Source organism: Branchiostoma lanceolatum, chromosome 4 (assembly GCF_035083965.1).
Source record: "Branchiostoma lanceolatum isolate klBraLanc5 chromosome 4, klBraLanc5.hap2, whole genome shotgun sequence".
Classification (NCBI taxonomy): domain Eukaryota; kingdom Metazoa; phylum Chordata; class Leptocardii; order Amphioxiformes; family Branchiostomatidae; genus Branchiostoma; species Branchiostoma lanceolatum.
The window spans coordinates 15,011,174-15,031,853 of record NC_089725.1 but is presented as its reverse complement, the minus strand read 5'-3'; the positions used below and the strand labels follow the sequence as shown (position 1 = coordinate 15,031,853).

The window sequence follows — 20,680 nt, the reverse complement described above, 5'->3', positions numbered from 1 at the left end:
TAGGATCTATACAAGCACGCACTCCATTAAAAGCCCTCTACTGGACTGAACACTTACTACTAAGTAGTAATTCAACACGTCAAATAGACCTCTTTCCAGTTACGGCGGCCATTTTGAATTTCCTGGGGTCAGCTGGGGGTCATGCACCAAAGTGAGGCTAAGGCTGTACTTGGATAAGCCTGCCCATAGTTAAGACAAAGGAATTCCATCCTTGGTGGTAAATTTTGCACCTCTAAGGTGAAATGCTGCGGTACATGCACCTGGCATGTGTAGAAAATATTGTTGTGGACATTTGGACTTGATTTTGGCTAAATTCTAATTCATTTTTCAAACTTTTTGACGTGTGAATTCAGAACATTATTGAATGCTTATATCCCCCATTTGTACTTTGCTTAGATTAGGCCACGTGAAATCGCACAAAAACATGCACCGAAATCTGGTTGATTTCCTTTTAAATTGGGAAGAAATTAAAGTTTGGTGGCTGTTCTAAACTTTCAGTGTCTTCGAAATTCTATCATATGTGCCTATTGGGGTGGCAGTGTGGTTTCTTAATGCATTTAACTCTAGCCCGCTCTTTAGTTTGTCCCCTGAAATCAAACCACATACATACTGTTAAATTTCTATCTAGTAGACAACGATCTTAAACCATAATTTGCTTTAAGTGAAAATATAGTAAATTTCTACCCACACTAAAAGACTTATCTCAAACCAGCATGTGCATGTTTTAGTTAGGCATAAACACCTGGTGTGTGGGTCAATCCAGCTTGCACGTGCATCAGGCCTTCATACAGTGGTAGAATTAAGATTTTTTGCCATGCCAATCTCAGAAATGCAGAAATTGTCAATCTAACAGAAACTAAATCTGCTAAATTTCATCCAACAATGATCTGGGCAAACTGACATAAGGGTAAGCAAGGGGCGCACCCGGTACGGATACGTACCCTGCATTCCCACTAAGTTCTGCCCTCCCCATGGCGCTTAGTTTTCAGAACGGGATCTTGGCATCCAGAAATTGTCGGAAAATGTCTTTCTACAAAATAACTTACTACCCACAAGGATGCCAGCTGGGTATTTTCATGTTTTTGTAGGGTTTAATCCTACTAGTGATCAGCTATTACAGCATACCAAGGTCACCGATGCAAAGTAAAAATTGATTTACAATGTTAATGCAAACACCGATGCTAAATGTTTCCAAGTCACCCGTCAAAAGGTGTAAAAAAATTCAGCCAAAAATCCAGATGTCCACAACAATATTTTCTACACATAACCGGCACATGTACCACAGTATTTCACCCTAGAGGGGCAAAATGTAGCACCAAATATGGCATACCTATATATCACATCATGATGATAGAATTATGAAGACACTGAAAGTTTAGAACAACCACCGAACTTTAATTTCTTCCCAAAAGGAAATAAACCAGATGTCGGTGCAGGTTTTTGTGCGATTTCACGCGGTTCCATCTGTGCAAAGGACAAATGGGGGATATAAGCATTCGATAATTTTCTGAATTCACACGTCAAAAAGTGTGAAAAATGAATTAGAATTTAGCCAAAATCAAGTCCAAATGTCCACAACAATATTTTCTACACATGCCAGGTGCATGCACCGCAGCATTTCACCTTAGAGGCGTAAAATTTACCACCAAGGATGGAATTCCTATGTCTTAACTATGGGCAGGCTTATCCAAGTACAGCCTCAGCCTCACTTTGGTGCATGACCCCCAGCTGACCCCGGGAAATTCAAAATGGCCGCCGTAACTGGAAAGAGGTCTATTAGCCAACAGAGACCGTAGGTCTATGAAGTATTGTTGTTGTTGTTTCAGCCTGTCAATACGTTAAATCGAGATGTTGATGGTGTAATGTTCGTGGTTTTTGCCATGATCTCTCCACCGCGAACTTGAAAGATCGTGAACATACAAACATGACATGTACATATGTACAGTACCTCATTTCCTATTTTGGATTCGACAACTATATACTAATGGTATGAGCATCCTTTCGAAAAACGAGTCATTGAAGATTGCGGCTACACAACAGTCTTTTCTTTCTTTAAGCGGCAAGCTCATGATATGAAATTCGGGCTAAAATCAGCGCCGGGATCCAAGTCGTTACCTAGCCGACAGAGGCCCTGGCGGGGACCTGGCTGAGACCCAGGCAGATTTCAAGTCCGAATTAAGATCACCCGAGGGCCCACCGGATCGAAAAAAATAGACAGGCAGCTGCAGGGCCCAACCCGAAAATGCAAAAAATATCAGCCCGTAAACTCCCCGGCGGGGCATCGGAAGGCTTGAGATGTGACTGTTGCAAAGCAGGTGTCCCACCGACCGTCCAGACTCAGAGCCCGGCCATGGCCCAGATCGGCCACACCCCTTGGACATGTGACTGAGGCATGAGAGAGACGTTTACTCGAGGAGCACACCGCTGACACGTGCACAAACTGCGCATGCATGCCGTAGAGCCAGCTGAACTAACATCTCTCATGGCATGCCTTCTTGGCAGCTAGCAAACAAGATATTGATCAACGGATGACGAAGTACTGAACGTCTTGAAATGTAAAGATTGCTCTACAGACAAACGAAAACATGAGAATAGATGGGCACGCGTCTCGTTCTATATTTTATCGTGATGTTAGTGATTTTATGGGGGAGGGTAGCCTGAAAACAATGCCATCGGCAGCCTCCCGGTATCTTGAGGGTGCCGGGAGTGATGCCCGCCCGCCCAGGCAGATTAGCGCGCATGGGGTGGTTTCACGGGCTTGGCTCACGTAATAACTTCACTCCCAGTCGCTCTACGGCCGGCGATGACTCAATGATATGCCAGCTAAAAAGACAGGCTAACAGACTGAACAGGCCAATCCGGGCCGGGTAGAACACCCCTATAAGTCGACCCGTAGAGACTGGTAACCAGGTTAGGGGGAGGGCAGTGGAAACTCCTGGCTTATCAGCTGCACCCTGCGATTCATCTGATTATTCGTAGATTGCATAGCTGTAGAATATACATGTTTGTACTATCAAACCCACTTAGCCTACTTAATATGTTACTTAAGACAACATATCGCTAAAACAGTCTGGTGTTACCGGTTAACAGACGGTTCTTTGATGATAACGTGAACGAGACTCTCTGAGTCTGACCCAGAGTAGCCATTGGTCAAACCGGAGATCCCGGAATGCAACTTTCAGTCTTGCGGCCGGCATTTGGATGTTAATTTAGACGCTGACATTGGTAGACGTTACATCATGCAAATAAGGACCTCATTTACGTAATTCATGAGGAAATGCTACAATTACCTGCTTTGCTAAAAATAACACTTTCATACTTTAAAACGATTTGTGATATTTGGGCAGTGAAAAGGATTAACTGACATAATCCATGCAGATTAGGGCCTTATTTGCATAATCAATGATAAACATTTATGGTAAAACATGTACGTCACTCGAAAAGGTTAGCATCATTTTGCGAAGGTATGAGGTCGAGGAACTCTACTTTAAAATGCCATGCACCTGTTTAATTCCCGTCGACCCGTTGTACTCCCACATTTACATATATTTTGGGGACAGCAAGCTAGTTACATACATATGGAACAAAAGATTAGAGGACACTCATGTGCACACGAATGATCTTATATTACCTGTTCGTTCGTCAAGGTAAGTTAGTTACCAAGTCTTTGTCTCTTACAATGATACAATTGTTTGCCATCAGAACGGCAACAACTATATAAACAAAACTTAACAAGTCCGTCCTACAGAAAAATGCACTACATATGATATTCTACGAAATTCCAGAATATTGCCCTAGCACTACAGCCATGGCATTAACCGTATGAATGATGCCTCTGCCGACTACTTCGCAACATTAACGTGAAGTGATTATTGCGGTAAGTAGGCATATACAGTAGGGTGCAATTCACGTTCGTATGTTTGTTCTTAGTTGGAAATCCTTTCAGATAAAGGAAAATAACTCTGCATGGTGTTGAGTAACGGTTAGTATGACGAGTCTTATTTTGGACATGCTGGTTCGCATTTCTTCGCTCACGTATGTCCTGATTCATTTAGCCTTTGTCATTTTTCGTCTGTCGTTTGCGACATTTCAAACGCGGCCAGTCTTGCATCGCCTGTGACGTGTGATTTCTCTTCGATAGCTTTGGCCTGTCCTGTCCCGCCTGTAGTCTGGGCCTGTCGTGTCCCGTCTGGAGCCTGGGTCTGTCCTGTCCCGCCTGTAGCCTGGGCCTGTCGTGTCCCATCTGTAGCCTGGGCCTGTCCTGTCCCGCCTGTAGCCTGGGCCTGTCGTGTCCCGTCTGGAGCCTGGGTCTGTCCTGTCCCGCCTGTAGCCTGGGCCTGTCGTGTCCCGTCTGTAGCCTGGGTCTGTCCTGTCCCGCCTGTAGCCTGGGCCTGTCGTGTCCCGTCTGTAGCCTGGGTCTGTCCTGTCCCGCCTGTAGCCTGGGCCTGTCGTGTCCCGTCTGGAGCCTGGGTCTGTCCTGTCCCGCCTGTAGCCTGGGCCTGTCGTGTCCCGTCTGTAGCCTGGGTCTGTCCTGTCCCGCCTGTAGCCTGGGCCTGTCGTGTCCCGTCTGTAGCATGGGTCTGTCCTGTCCCGCCTGTAACCTGGGTCTGTCCTATAGCATGGTCTGTTGCGCTGGTGGCCTGTATCGTTAGCCTCGCGTTCTGTTTACAGCAGAACATCTTCTTGAGTTGGTCGCGAAAGTTCCTCCCAAGAAGAGCATAGAGAAACGGATTAGCCACGGAGTTGAACACGGCGAAGGAAAGCGCCACATGTACACCGATTATATCGTTGTTCGTCTTTGGATCAATTGAATGAATAAGAAAAGAAATGATGTGGAAAGGAAGCCAGGTGACGAGAAAGAACACTGTCACGACGAACACCATGAGAAACGCCTGGTCGTCGGACCTGGTGTCCCTCATCGTCAAACGGCGAGACTGTCTCACTTTGACCAATATCCGGACGTACAGGGGGATTATTATACAGCTGGGCAAAACGTAGATGAACAAAAAGAATAAGAGAACCATGACAAAGAAGGGATGGCTGGCACCAGAGGACTCAAGCTTTAGAATGACACACGATTCAGAATGCAAACTTGCGCTTGTGAAGGTCCAGTCGTTCGTGACAACGTTCCTGGCGATCGTGTCTATAACTGCAGTCAGGGCTGCCACCATCCACACCACGGCACAGGTCCTCCCCGTGTGTTTTACAGTGCTGTGTTGTCGGCTTCTCAGGGGGTTTGTTATCGCCCTGTGTCGTTCCACGGCGATGACTGTCAGCAACATGATGCTGGTGGAGGCCAGGAAAATCAAGATCACCCGGCTGACGTCACAACTTCGCACGTAGGTCAAACTAAAGCCTGAGTACCTTTCCCAAACCTTATAAGGTGGTTCTGCAATTGCAACAATGGACTGGATGAGGGCGAGGAGGCAGAAGGCGAAGTCAGTTGCTGCCAGGTTAGCTACATACACGTTACATGCCGTTCTCATGGCGGGGTACCGTGCAACGATGAACAAGATGAGCAGGTTCGCCAACATCCCTACAGCAGAGATGCAGCAGCGGGCACCGTTCGCGATAGAGCTGACGTTAGTCATTTTCTATAAGCTGTACCGGCTGTATATTAGATCGATATCATCGCTTTGTTTCGACACAAAATAATTTGCTCATTAAATTTTCGACTGTCCTACTGGAGTCTTCCTCAGAATTTAAGTGACGTTACGGACATGTGATGCCAGAAGTTTGTCAGGAAAATTCTACGACATTCCACGACGTAAAACATGAACTGAACTGAACTCGGGGATGTCTACACTGCCGGCAGAAATTTACAAAAAAGCGACGGACTTGTTTGTTCCTGTGTCGCGGTGTCACTACTCTAGCGGAGTCCACTCTACCAATGATCTGAAAGATAAAGAACAAATTATAGCGTAAGTGAACCTTAAGATATATAAATAAACTTTTCTGGCTAAGATATTCGGCAAGCTGAAGAATGAACAAACTTTGAAATAAACGGAATCTTCTGTTCATGTTGTGTTATAGCAAATGTGTCCAAAGGTAAGTTTGCGATCGAGGGGAGGGGTGAAACGGACTGGACTGCTAATATCCACCTTTTTGTTTTATCCCTTCCTTTTAAAGATTCCATCGTAGATCTAAGTAGGTTCAAACCTCATAGAACCTCATTGGCAGACCACAGGAACATGTGTCTTGTGAAGAAGAAGTACGGCAAAACGCTGAAAATAGCCTGATTCCGGAAAGAACGTCCGACGGAAACTGAACATGAGAGATGAGTCATGGGGAGTGGGTGGGTGAACACGACACACAGGCTTAACTAGGGTCAAGGGTCCCTTGAACAATGGGACTGCATGTCTGTTAACCGACGTCATGATAAGCAACACAATGTCAACACGTTGCTCTCTTTTAAGCAAATTCTGCCTCAGATACTATACTGTACTACAAAATTATAAACAGTTAACAACAGCAACTTGGGGACGTTCTTTGGACAGTCATGGACGTGTCGTGCACTATCCAGCCGTCTTGTGACGGCATAGGTTACCGTAGAGAACGGTAGATCCTTGCCGAAGGTCGGCTTTGTCACAGCCGCGATGAAAACTGTGCGACAACATGACTCCGACTTATACATGACGCACAATGCTTTGTTTGTTTTTTTCGCCAGAGATCAGACCTCTCATTACAACACAAGTTCTCACTAGACCGTAAAGGTGATAGGTTAAAGGGTAAATCTTACCGTCAGTTCCTCTTCGATATGTAGTCTATGTTTGGCTAGATTAGCCCGGTAGTATTGTTGTTTAATACCTGTTGCCATACATTGTACCGTGTACGATTGTCAAGAAATAAAGTCTATTCATTCAAAGTTCATTCATTCCGATTGACACTCGTCAGTGCAGATCAGATTTAGGAATGTCTTATTTAAGAATGTTAGACTTGTTGGTATTAAAGGCAGAGAACTCATAGATCGAATGAATTAGCTACTGCAAACATTGTAATTGTTACCTGTCCGCAGGTGTTCTACTTATATTTCGCGCTCTTCTGGGTACTTAAGAACCTTAAGGATACCCGTACGTGTCTAGGGTAAGGATGAATTGTGCAGATGCCTCCGGTAGTTCGACTGAACTACCTTGGATTGGGCAAATAAGTGTTAAGGTGGTGTACTCACGTAACTTAATCACCTGAAATTCGGAGCAAGGTGATGCTAGAGGTTTAGGGAAGGCGAAACCTGGCCCAAAACAAGCATTTTCCAGAATGATTTCAGCAAAATTAGATAGATTTGATAATTAGTGAGATAGTAATGAGATTACAACAATGTGGCTATGAAGGGACTATTTCGTTGTGGAGTTATGTTATGGCGTTTTCCACGTAAGAGGGATGGCGAGCTACGTGTGAGAAAGACTTTGTTGTCTTCCAACCATTCTGTCTTTTGAAGGTTGTGACCCGTGATTCCCCTATATTTACATATTTGGGACAATAAGTTACATATTAGGGACAAAAGAATAAAAGATGTTCATATATGATGTGTGCACACAAATTATTATGTAGGGGACTCCCTGTCAGGGCACGATGGACACCTTTCAGTACCAAGGACAGGGACAACGAACGGTTGCGTCATCGAGCTGCGCCCAGACCATTCTCTGAAACGCACAGAGATGAAGATCAGACCAAAAGTGTAGTTTTAACCAGACATCATGAAATGGTATGACTTATATGATAAGAGATCAAATCCTGACCAGAATAAAAAGGGCCAACATCGGCCTTCCAGAATCTTTTTTAATGACTTTTGACTTCGTAATGGAATTTCCAGTTCTTCAGACCTTAGCAAAGATGTTGTGTTTCCGGTCCTGAAAGATGTAGTCGGTAGGTAGGGATACTTTTATTTTCCCAATATCCCAATCATTTGAGTTTTTTGGAACAATGATTTAAGGCTTTATACGTCATAGTTATGACCCAATAGTGAGTTATGTCCCTCGTCTCCTGCTGAGGTCGTGAACATTTTGAACGACCCTAGCACCTGCCACCTAACGAGGAAATGCGAAACGACTTCCTTGTCGAAGCAATACAGACAAATCGCCAGGGGGGGCTTTTTAGCCCAATAATCAGACATACAGAACACAAAAGAAGTATTAAAAATCACCTAATTTTTACCCATGGTTAAAACACAATAGACTCGTCGCCTTAACGGGTCACTGATTCTGAATCTCTGCAAACATTCCCGTGATGCCCTTCTTGAAAACCTTTTTTCCTTCTGCAGTAGATCATGACATGAAATAGACACTGGTCAAAACTAGCTTAGAGACAACTTTATATATAAACTTTGGCGCTCCCGCAAGAACGGACGTCGAGATGCACAAGTTCTGGGGGTCAGTGAACGAAAGAATGGCGCTGTTCAAAATGTGCAACAGACCTTAAACGCACCTGAATCCGTGCGTCAGTGCTTAGGAATGAGGAAATGTACCCTCCAGCTATTCGTATCTTCATATAATATCGGCCGTGGACACATCGGAGGCTCATATGAGACATCGACCGTCTTGGCTCCCCCAGCTCTGCTAAAATCGACACCAAATCTTGCGACCATATTCAAGACGATCTGACGACATCATGAACAAGCGAATTATGTTCGCTTGCCTTCTTACACATGCGCTGATGTTCATCCCCACGGCGCGGGGTGTTCCGACCGCCAGGCCTGACATCTCCGCGGAGAAACGAGCTGACGACGGCGTACAGCTTCAGCGATCCGCCGAGGCCTACCCGGGAAATATCTTCCCGTACCCCGCACAAAACATCGTTATGAACTGTGGCGCCAACCGCCAGTCCGACGACGAATGGGAGCAGCTGAAAAGCAAACTCGATCAACTCATGAACGCAGTAAACGCCTGTCGTGCATGTGAGTTTTTTTCTAAATCTATAACCAAATAGAGATCTTTATCACATGTACTGTGTTTCCTTGTGTGACGCAATCACTTCCGCAAAATAAACGCAGGATAGGCTATACTCGAGGTAAGAATAAGATTGTTTTTACATTTATCTATCCATATAGATATGATGCAGATAAGGCCAAGAAAAAATTACTCAAAAGTAACGTTACTCAAATCGAATATCAGAACAAAATTGAATCACGCACAAACTTATAGTTGTAGTCATTACAGAAGGCCCCGTACTTTTGTTGCGTCATAAAGTTTACTGTGATAACTGTTGTAGCTGGCGGGGAGGACCCTGACGCCCCACACCCACGGGACTGTAAGGACATCCTTGACAACGACGAGACCACGCCTAGCGGAGTGTACACGGTGTATCCACGGGACGGGCTGGGAGGCGTCCAGGTTTACTGTGACAACGACTTAGACGGGGGAGGCTGGACGGTAAGCTACGTTAGTAGTTTGCACCGCCATAATGATTCATGTGATTAGTACATAATTTTGCCATATGTTCGTGAACAAGGAAGATTATCAAATTTTGCATTTTCATAACATTTTGTTTTGATTTGTTTATGTTACCTTCTCTCTAATACATGTTAGAGCGATGAAGTCATGTTTACTTGACATATGCAGGTGTTCCAGAAACGCCAGGACGGCAGCGTGGACTTCTACCGCGACTGGGAGGACTACAGGACCGGCTTCCCTTCCAACCTGAACGGCGAGTTCTGGTTAGGGCTGGAGAAGCTGTACCGACTGGCGGTGCAGAAAACCTATGAGCTGAGGGTGGATATGGAGGACGCAGAAGGGAACGTCAAGTATGCGGCCTACAGCACGTTCATCATCTCCCCTGAACCTCAGAACTACAAGCTTCACATCGGAACCTACAGCGGAAATGCAGGTGAGTTGAGCGCGTGTGTAAGGTACAGTATATTGCGACGGAGCTCTGAATCTATAGTCTTGGCTAAAAACCTGTAATAAACTCAGATTCTGTTCAGCCACGGATGCTGTCTGAAATGTCTGACCGTTGCCAAACGTATCTAGTGTCTTGAATAACTTTTGTATTACCTGGATGTCTAATCTTGCGTACAGTGCAGAAATATATTACAGACCTCAGATATTTCAAATGAAAAAAAAAACTCCACCCTAAGGCGTTCCAAAAACAATGGAAATTCATAAAACCGTGTGCAATGATAGCAACTTGATTCTATCAGGGAAGTATATATATGATACCAGAATGTTTTTGAATGCAAATGATGCCAGCTTTGCCTAGTAATTCTCACACAAAATGCTTAACTTATAGTGTGTATGATAGCTTTCATTCATTCATTCATTTCACTTCGATGGCAACAATTTCTTTGTTTGTAGGGGACTCCCTGTCAGGGCACGATGGTCACCCCTTCAGCACCAAGGACAGGGACAACGACGTTGCGTCATCGAGCTGCGCCCAGACCTACAAGGGCGCGTGGTGGTACTCCGCCTGCCACTCCTCCAACCTGAACGGCGTGTACCACCTCGGGGACCATGACAGTTATGCTGACGGTGTCAACTGGCAACAATGGAAAGGCTATCGTCATTCTCTGAAACGCACAGAGATGAAGATCAGACCGCAGAAGTAGATTTAATCAGACGTAATGAATGATGTATGTCTGAGAAGATCTAATTCTGACATAGAATCAAAAGATCCTCCTCTATCTCTTTCGGTTGGTGGCTTTTGACATCGTTAGCTAACCAAGAAAAAGAATTTTCAGTTTCTTTTGATAGAATTTCAGGAGAAAAAACAAAATGGCTATGAAAGTGCGTTTTCGTCAGATACCCAGTCTAATGAAAATTTCAAGAAAAGGTCACATCTCCTTGTCATAATTTCGACTTGCTTCTATGTTTAATCATCCAACATAACGGACTGTACTTACGCAATAATCACGTAAAACAAACACCCGGCTGTGAAACGCAACATAAGTAATAACAGTTCTGTAGTAGTGATGACACAGATGCATACCGTTCTATGTTCTACTTTAATGTTCCAATGACTTGTCAGATATTGTAGCAAGAAAATATAGATGGCTCACTTCTGCATAACGAGACAATTACAAATCCGTCCGAAGTTGGGGGTATGCCGAAGTTACAGCACCCTCCCTTATAACATGTTCTAATGTTGCTCGCATCATTTAGAATGGAACAACAACCCAGCCTACGACTGCATCTTCTATATATACTAGTACTAATGAAGGTGTATCTTGTTGATTGTTCTGGCTTTTCGTTGTCACTTCTACAATAAGACGGCGTTTTATACTCCACATTTCTTACATTTTACATTACGTCATCTATCTATTTTCATCCATATAACAGCTAGAAAGTCGGGAATTAATCGATTACAACACATAACACAACACAGACGATACACATGTGATCCCAGGCAGATATTTACATAGTGATGTTGGTCTTTTTTAACAAAGGTTCTACAAGTAATCCATTGGATCTATTTCCTCAATTCTCAACATTTCCTATCATTTAATTGTAAAGACTTTGATAGAATAACCTGTATTACATCATGTCTTTTCTGTTTGGAACATGTTGGGTTATTGAAGCTAAAATAAGTTGGTAGTTTGGGGTTAAGGTGGTGTCAATGTTTCAATTGCACTGTCACTTTTTCAAACTCTAAACTAATTTTATCAGACTAAGGAATATCAAAAGTTGACAATCACGTCTTCCTTGTTAGAGTCATTACTTGATGGTCAGCGGTTACTTCTTTGTCTTAGTCTTAGTTGTGTTCATACCCCAGTCTATCTGTGTACAGGCCAGATTATGCTTGAACAGGTTATATTTGAACCTTAAAGCTTCCGATTTTTCTCCGGGATTTCTAAACTTCCCGTAGTCTTTGAATTCGGGTCCACCTTTGCGGTTGTGCCCTATGACGTTGTTGCGACACGCGGCAGTCCGGAGCCTTCCAAGTGCCGAGAGAAATATCTCTGAAAAAAAAAGATGACAAAAAAATGTAACTAACTACACAAAAAAGAAACATCCAATCCTTGTTTTTTTAACGAACTGTGTCACCGTAAGATATAGATCAGGGCACTAGTTGTCACAAAGCTAGATTTTTCAGAATCCTGGAGGAAAACACACGAACACGTCGAACTTCCTCCTATTGGATAAAGTCATGTTTAGGAGCACTAGTATACATACAGTATAAATTGAAACAAGAACTCAAAATTCATGACTTTAGCATGTTCAGAATATGGGATATCAAAACCAGAAGTTCTCCTGCTATACTGCAGAGTGACGCTAGGATGTCTATAATCAAAACTGCCCTTCGTTTGCCGACAGGTACCACCCACGCACCAAATATCATGGCTTTCCAATTTCATGCACAAATTCTCGAGTTATGTTGTCTACATGCGAACATCCAAACGGCACCGAAAACATAATCTTCTTGGCGAAGGCGACGAGATGTAAACCTAGTACGACATTCTCAAACATACCTTCGTGTCCGATCCGAGCCAATGCTTGATCTGGGTCGAATCCGATGGACTTCATCTCATTTGTTGACGCCATGAAGAAATTTTGGCAGATTTCGTTGGCGTAACAACCTAAGGAACATGGTGATTATTTTCATTATACGACAAATATAAGTTGCCACAAATACATTCGTAGCTTGATTCGAACGTATACATCTACATGTAGGCAATACGAACTTTTGCTTCAAATAGATATATAGTTATATAAGTTATATAGCAATGGCAGTAAATAAATCAAAATATAATCTACTACATGAGTGTCATTTAAAGTGCTTTCCATGTGGGCCATTCATATGGGCCATGTGCATTTGTCGTTTATATATCTGACCTAACAGATCCACTTGACAAAGGTAATTACAAGAATGTGGGATACAAATGTATGTATGTATGTATGTATGTTTGTTTGTTTGTTTTCTTGTTAATATGTGAAACAAATGACTTACCTGGGAACCCCGGGATCTCGTGAAAGTGGTTGGGTTCGTACCGCTGAAGCAGGCAGATTTGGTTCTCTCCCCCTGTCACTTCTAACGTGCTGGAAAACTTCGACTCCCTCTTCTCGTACGTGGCGCTCACCTTGTGTTTGAAAGCGGAAACGTGAGTTAGATCTCGTGTTTGAGCAGACAAAACAAAGAATAACTTTCTAGCAATGCTTCAACACCGTCAACCTAACAGAAATGTATCTAAAAAAATAAACAGCACAGCCGTTAATGTTCAAGCAATAAAAAAGGCGGAAAAAACAACGATTCCAAGAAGACATGTCGACATGAATAACCGAATGAAACCTTAGAGACTAATATGTAGATCTTAAGATATCGAAAACTAGTTTACCAGATGGAAGTTTGTCTTGTCCAACAGTGATACAAGCATGTGCAGTCTTGACTCATTCCTTATGTAGTGGTCGTCGTCAGTGTAGAGGAAATATTCCGTTGCCACCTGTGACAACCCCAGATTTCGGCCGGCGAAGTAACCCTGGAATAGAATGCATACATAACGGTTGGTTCATTAACTCTGCCAAGAAGGTTATGTTCAATTTTGGTAGCGTCTATTTATAACAGTGGTAGTGTGCGGTTGTATTTGCACAGCTATAGATTGGCGTGTTGTAATTTGGTATGTGGGAAGGTGTTAACAGAACGAATAACAAATTCGATTTGGATTCGAAGTGTATAGTGTGATTGTGATGTATTGTAGTCTAACGTCAAAGTTTGAGGGTCCAAATTTATAAACAGTCCTTTACCTCGACTTGCTGACCATGTGGATATTGTTTTCGGCTCAGAGGCTAACCCACAATTCCTATACACTACCAGGTGACTTATTTGTTTTGTGTTATTTTGTTCTTGAAAGCGGAAATGACGTACTATGTTTTCTGGCATCCGGAACTGATCGACGTTAGTTGCTTGAACGCTGGTGAAGAGCTTGCTGGGGGTGTCGTCTGCGATGACCATTCTAGTCCCTGGGTAGTGCTCGTGAATGGAGGCGATCAGTCGTTTGAGATTGCTGTACCGGAAGAAGGTCTTCACCACAACAGTCACTCTGTCCTGGAACTTTCCTGGAATTAGAAAAGAAAGGTTTCACAGAACATTGAAAATTTCCCAAAGCAAAAACTGCTTTTTATCGATGTATTTTTTAATATTTTTTTCCAAACATTCGACTAGACTGCATACCATGTTAAGTGACTACAAAAATACAAACGAGAAAAAAACCCAAAAGTATACATATATGCTCACCTCCTTTTTGGTCGTATAGCCAGGGTAACTGTACCTGCTGAATGTGTATCGGTATGGTCGCAATGAAACCGGAGTATTGAAGCTTCACTACAAAAAGAGAAGAAAAAGTAACATTTTTGCATCGATCAGGATGGATGAAAATAGTCTTCTTTGTCTCTGGAGTGTGTCTACTTTGGTACCAATGTTCTAACTAAGATTGAGGGAACAAAACCCTATACTGATAGACTGGATTTCGCATTTCCAAGCATCCGAGTGTGCTCCGAGTACCCCGAGTGTACTTGGAAACGCGTGGGTAAATCCAGCCTTAATGACAATCCAATCGTCATTGGAATGCGACAAAAATTATAACAACGATAACAATAACAATCGCCTGAGCTGAAACATACACTAAGAGCCATAACAACGTATTCAAAACCCCTTTTTTCTAGCTTTCTTTTGGCTTGCTTTCCACTCTTCATAGGGTGTCATATATAGGGAATGCATTGGCACGAATACCATCATGATAAATGACCCCACCCGCCTCCAAGGACCCCGCCCCTCCAAGGACCCCACCCCCTCCAATTTTCCAGCTCCAGTGCCCTTGTTACGTTACCTGAGTCGAATGTGTTCGCATCATAGTGTGTGTTCCGATACACAATGTACTGTAGTTGTCTGTTCAGTAGAGATGGGTTTGTGGTGCGGATGGTTAACTGCGCGGTCCCATCCCCGTCCACAGCTACATAGTCCACACTGTTGGCGAGGTCGAAAACCCCCTTCTCTCCGTTTAGTTGTACCTAAAAAAGTAAAGGAAAAACATATCATTTATAAGGCGTTTTCACGTGACTTAAGGAGGACACCAACAGGGGCGGACGCAGATATCTACATTTTAGTGAATCTTAGCCCAATCGTTTTCGGACTACTGCTAATGCAGTATCAGTAATCCTCGAGGAATGCACATTTTAGACATCTAGGTGATCAAGATATTCTTTAAAAGACCTCAATTACACCGTTTTCTTTGATATGGCAGCCTTATAGAATACCTGGTGGAATTATGAGAGATAACTTTCAGACTTACCGTTAGCTGGGTCTGGCCTTGGACGGCGCTGGCATCGAACCAGTCTATGCGAACTCCTAGAGATAAAAGAGAGGGGGTAGAAAAATTGGTTTGATTAGTTTTGTTTTGTTTGTCTACTGTTTGTTTGTTTGTTTGTTTGTTTGTTTGCTTGTATTGGTATCTCATACACTGAGAGACAAGGAATGTTTCGAATGATCCACGCATGCTTTGACATTTCCATAGATTTGTCACACCGAGACTCAAATAACTTTTTAGATCTTTAAAAACGTTATTCAAAATTTGATGAGCTACATCCAATGCTTTTCACGTGAAGTCATAGGAGCACAAACATGGAAACGGACACAACAATTTGCATTTCAGTGAATCATAGCTCAAGCTTTTTTGTAATCTATTGCTAGAGATATTCTGACCCTCTCACATAATCTGTATCAAGTGTGTATAGCTCACAGAAGAGATACCAGAAGAATACATAAAAGACTTTCGATAAAATTGGTAAAACGTCGTGTAGCTTGGGCTACGGTCCATTGACATGCAGATCGAGGACACCAACATGGTAACAACGGTCAGCACCTGCTCGCTTCATTGATACGACAATGCTCTGTGTAATATCCATACCTTTTAGCTGGACTGTTCTCATTGGCCTACAGTAGACACCGTGAGCCGGGTAGCTGATTGGTGAAGAACCTTGCACCTGGTTGTAAACATCCCTTAAGTCAATACGCCTGAGGGAACAGGGACAAATGTTACATCGTTACATTGGTCTTCGACAAAAACTTCTAAGGCGACGACACCCCGACCATTTTTTTGTTCAGCTAATATCTATAGAAGATCATAGAATGAGGTACATATACCATTGTTAACGTTGTTGAGATACCACACACAAAATTGATTCCGATATCGACCTTCGCACACAACTTTATGGTGGCACATTGGTGCATCCTGCTATCCATATTGAACCCGTTTTAGTACTGAGCAAGCAGCTAGAAGTAGATTTTGCAATTTAATCATTCACGCCCCGAATAGTCAAGTTAGAAAATCATATCCGCTTGAACTTCTCGCATATATTATAGCAAAATAATTACGTTAAACACTCACCGTTTCTCAAATCTTTCCAGACTTGCTTTCTGCTCTTTCTGTTTATTAGCCAGTTGCCACGGTGCCATGTAGTGCGATGGTCTCTGTCCGCCACACTTACAAGGGATCTCTCTGTATGGATGAATGAAACATGTGAGTCTTTATTAGATTCTAGGCGCACCGATTTAAATTCTTGGTCCTTGTATGTCCACTCAGACGGACCTTCTCCCAACCACCCCGACGTCTTCCCCTAGGCTCAGTATCCATAATTTCCCCAAGTATCTAGTCGCCATTAACATTAATCCGCCGGGTTACATAAATCCGCCACTTTGAAAAACAGTGGGTTTGAGAGATCTCATGGTTTTAGATACACTGGAGTGAATTGAACTGGGGGACGTTGGGTTGGAGATCTGTTTGGACGTATCTTTTCAAGGTGGCGGAATTATGTACCCTCCTGGAATTGTTAGTAGACGTTTATGACAAAGTGGACGACTACAAATGAGAAAGCCGAGTTTACTTACTTCTCTGCCGGTATGTCTTCCTGTTCCCGATGCAGGGAGCGCAGGATTGTTTTGACTTCGTAACCCGGCGGAGCTTGTACATCTCCCGCTTCTCTTTTAGCTACAGAGTCGGCTGTTAGGTTGAGCTTGACCCAATAGTTGCCACAGAAGCTGTGTATAAGCAGGTATGGAACAAAGTCAAAATGAATTGATACATGAATGAAAATCCTTGTTGTAACTTTGAGCAGTTGAGATCTTTTGAACTAGATTTATTAAATGTACACAGAATAAAGCCTTTAGATATTCGTGATGCAAAAAGATAGTTAAACAACATGATCCTGCAGTTTTCTCGATTAAATATCTTGGAACAAAATTAAAGAACAGTTATGTATTACACACATATTCGACTATGTATAAAATGTTCAGCAAGGTGAGGCAATGATATATTTGATTGGTACAACAAGCACTATTCTTTCTGACCAACCGTATCCATGTATTAGGGGGAAATGGCATCTCATTTGTAACGCTCGGTTACACCACGAAACTGTTTTACCGAAAGCTTTTGAGTTGAACATATGATATGCATTCACAAGAGGGGGAGGGGTGTAGACACACTCACCAGCCGACGAAAAACAGAAGAGCGCTTCGGAAAAGCCGCGATCTTTGGTCTCGACTCATGTTGACGATTGTCCTGTATATGGTTTTAAAAAACACATCGTTATCAATGTAAAAACACATCGTTATAAATGTAAAATCAAGAGGCCTGTGGTTCATTCTTTGTCGAAAATGTGATGCTGTTTTTAGTAACTTACACAATATGACCGCCCATTGGAATAGGACAAACCTGCCCGTTCCTATGGCCCATTAAAGGTACATGTATTTTGATACATGATATCACATGCTACCGTCAGTCAATTTAACGTTACATATATCTAAGGAAAATGACAGTCTAAACATACCTCGTTGATACGTTAAAAGCATCGTGCATTCACCTGTGTATATATAGTTCAAGAAGACAAGACGAGAATTCCTGTACTTTTGTTGTGCCAAGGAGGTTCTTAGTTTACCTATACATGTATTAGCACACTGTAAGGATTGTCTGCACGTAAAATATAATTGAATCTATGGCTATAGGATGAAATGTATTAGACTCTTTTGAGGAAGTAGACGGAAAGGTGAATAACTTTGAGCGTTTATCATTTTATTCTAAACAATCCATGACGAAGTGACGTTCATTTTCATCCACTTTGTACAGAAGGCTAGAACATGTGGTCTGATGGAGAGTTTTCTGATAACTTTCCACGTCTACGTTCAATCTGTGACGTCTAACGTAGCGCAACCAGTTATGGCGCGCTACCAATTATGATCGACTTTGGGTCATGCAGACATGTCGAGGTGATGAACTCTCACGATAGCTAGTATCTTTCCAAAGTAGCTGACGTTAAACCTTTCTTTGTTATTCAGACTATCTGTGATGATTCGATGTTTGAAACTCTTATGTTTGATACAACCCATCGGCATTCCTTAGCCTGGGTGCCATCCTATTTCTACCGCCACCCTTCTTTAGGGTAGCGGTAGAAATAGGATGGCACCCAGGCTAGACATTCCTCACCTACGCTACATTTTCACAGGTCAAAACATTATTGCCATGCGTTTATCACGTGAACTTCACGTGCCGCCCGGTGTGGTTGAACTTGACTGCACAGCATTGTTTTCTTCAATCGCGTCAAGCAAGCGGTGGTACAAACATAGTGACTTTACAATTATCTCTCTGTAGACTATTTGTAGACAATTTATGTGCAATTTTGTTATGATCTATGTTCTTCAAGTATAGCGCTAGAAGGAGAAAGACGCAAGTGGGCCATAATGGATAACCCTAGCACTGTTCTTCATCATAGACAGAAGGTTACCATACATTTTTATTTTTAGAAGACCTGATATTTCTTTACGTGTGTTTCACATTTGGCTCTGTCTGCCCGGGTTTTAGATAAATGACGTTTTGAATAAATTGGACCATAATTGGTAGCGCTACGTTAGTTCTTATCTTTGTGGTCGCTCTACCGATTAAATCAGATACATGTAGGTATTTACACGAAGCTGTTAGTACCAGCGAATCTGCACATCAACTTAACATCACAACATTTGTCTTTCTACACAATAAATTGCTTGTCAAAGTTACCTTCGCCCCAAATGCCAGAGTCTGTGTCTTAGAGTCTGGTAACCATGTTATTCATTGAAGTAGAAATAATTCGTCATAAACATGCGATATTTGTAGTCAAATTCCCTCCGTAACTTACAAATGTGTTCGGATTCAACATATAGTATAAAAGGGTCATAGTGATTGCATGCTACAATAAATTGATAAAAGGCACATAGAGAACACAAACTACCAAGAAAGAAACGTGAAAACGACAGTGCGTTATGCGACCTCTTTGGGCGGACTAATTACGACAAGGAAGACAACTAAGATTTACGGCATAATACCACCCAATTGAGGTTATTTACCTATCACTGTGTGCTCCTGTGGGATAACTTGCGTCGGTCCTGCTCCCGGTGATGTCCTGAACTCCGCTGTTTGCATTGATTTCAATACTAGACAGCTGTACAGGCCTTTCAGAAAAAGAAAACGTGTAACTTTATGGAACGATTTGTGAGCGCACCGAAAGGTTATCTGAAGACACAAACCTTTCAAAAACAACAGTACGCATGCGTAATCCCAAAGAAAAACCGGTTGGACAAGGGGTCCGACAGCCTCGGAATAATGGACGTCATAATTGTCTCGGAAACTATGTCATCAAAATATGTGACAGAAATTGGTGCTTGTTTCGTTTCCGAACTGAAATGTTCATTTTCAAAATATTGAACACAGTTGTGGTTTTACTTTTAGACGACGGATGAATTAATATTCCGTTGACCAAAAAAAGCTAACCTGTTTGAAAAGTGCTCTGGGCACGAGACTGTCATGACGTCATATCTACGCATACGTTTCAAAATCTGAAAAGGCTCGACGTCAAAGACTGCATTGTGCGCGTGTGCTCTGAGCGTCATTTTTGCGAGGGGAAACGTTAAAAAGGCCAATTCAGACACCAGACGCTTGACACAGAGTTAGTCTGTGAATTAAGGAGTAAACAATTCATGTTTTGCTCTGTTTGAGATTGAATCACCGAGCTTTAGACAAACCATTGGTTATGAACCATGTATGCTCCTACATATTTAACATTACGAAGAAGCGAGAAGTCGAATCCATGTAGCTTATAATTCGTAGTAATTTGACAATGTATAGATGTATCTGTATACTATCCTTTTGTTGTGACCTGTACTTAACCCAGTGGATATACAGTACTATGTGTGTACAGTAAAGGTCTTTATTCATTTAAAACACCAGACGGGTCTACTTTGACCCAAACGGGGTAACAAAGCACACCATGGTATTGTTTGGGGATTAACCAAAGATTCTCTGTGTCTCTGTGCTGAATAACCCCGCCCCCCTTCCCAATAAATCTGTAGTTTAGGCACGAGATTCACCCAGGTGTCATGACGATATATCCACTCAAGTCTGAAGAGGCTCCACGTTTAAGACAGGATTGTGCTCGTGTGCTCTGAGCTTAATTTTAGCGAGGTGAAACGTTGAGAATGCGAATTCAGACGCCTGACAGTTGACATATTTAAAAAGAACACAGACTTAGTCTGTGAACCTTTAAAAAGGAGTAAACAATTAATGTTTTCAAAGCACACCATGGTATTGTTTGGGGATAAATCAAAGACACTGGATTAAAGTGTCTCTGTGGTGAATAACCCCCTCCAAAGAAATCTGCCCGCTTCAGTCAGAAGAAATCTGTACAGCTCACCTATCGCCCGTGTGAAAGGTAGCGTCCATGTCAAAGGTAGTGTCCCT

The 20,680-nt window shown here is 42.7% G+C and overlaps 3 protein-coding genes across 4 annotated transcripts; 1 reads left to right on the top strand and 2 right to left on the bottom strand.

The window, feature by feature from the left end:
- Window positions 1-4,035: 4,035 nt before the first annotated feature.
- LOC136432821 (somatostatin receptor type 2-like) lies at window positions 4,036-6,380 on the bottom strand. Of its 2 annotated transcripts, none has more exons than XM_066424346.1 (2): window positions 6,160-6,380; window positions 4,036-5,895 (listed from the first exon to the last, which is right to left on the bottom strand). In XM_066424346.1, exon 2 carries the CDS (start codon window positions 5,589-5,591, stop codon window positions 4,062-4,064), a length of 1,530 nt encoding a protein of 509 aa, XP_066280443.1. In that variant the 5' UTR covers window positions 5,592-5,895; window positions 6,160-6,380; the 3' UTR covers window positions 4,036-4,061. The 2 variants fall into 2 exon arrangements, with proteins under 2 accessions (XP_066280443.1, XP_066280442.1); XM_066424345.1 differs by having other exon boundaries at window positions 6,102-6,379.
- A 2,110-nt stretch (window positions 6,381-8,490) lies between these two features.
- LOC136432820 (microfibril-associated glycoprotein 4-like) lies at window positions 8,491-11,162 on the top strand. The gene is made up of 4 exons (XM_066424344.1): window positions 8,491-8,890; window positions 9,205-9,365; window positions 9,555-9,819; window positions 10,287-11,162. Exons 1-4 carry the CDS (start codon window positions 8,605-8,607, stop codon window positions 10,535-10,537), a joined length of 963 nt encoding a protein of 320 aa, XP_066280441.1. The 5' UTR covers window positions 8,491-8,604; the 3' UTR covers window positions 10,538-11,162.
- LOC136432819 (beta-1,4 N-acetylgalactosaminyltransferase 1-like) lies at window positions 10,915-19,494 on the bottom strand. The gene is made up of 13 exons (XM_066424343.1): window positions 19,291-19,494; window positions 17,405-17,476; window positions 16,807-16,956; window positions 16,307-16,417; window positions 15,827-15,933; window positions 15,212-15,267; window positions 14,750-14,930; window positions 14,158-14,244; window positions 13,789-13,979; window positions 13,262-13,402; window positions 12,877-13,006; window positions 12,398-12,505; window positions 10,915-11,887 (listed from the first exon to the last, which is right to left on the bottom strand). The coding sequence occupies exons 2-13, from the start codon at window positions 17,461-17,463 to the stop codon at window positions 11,661-11,663; spliced, it is 1,548 nt and encodes a 515-aa protein (XP_066280440.1). The 5' UTR covers window positions 17,464-17,476; window positions 19,291-19,494; the 3' UTR covers window positions 10,915-11,660.
- Between the last annotated feature and the right edge of the window lie 1,186 nt (window positions 19,495-20,680).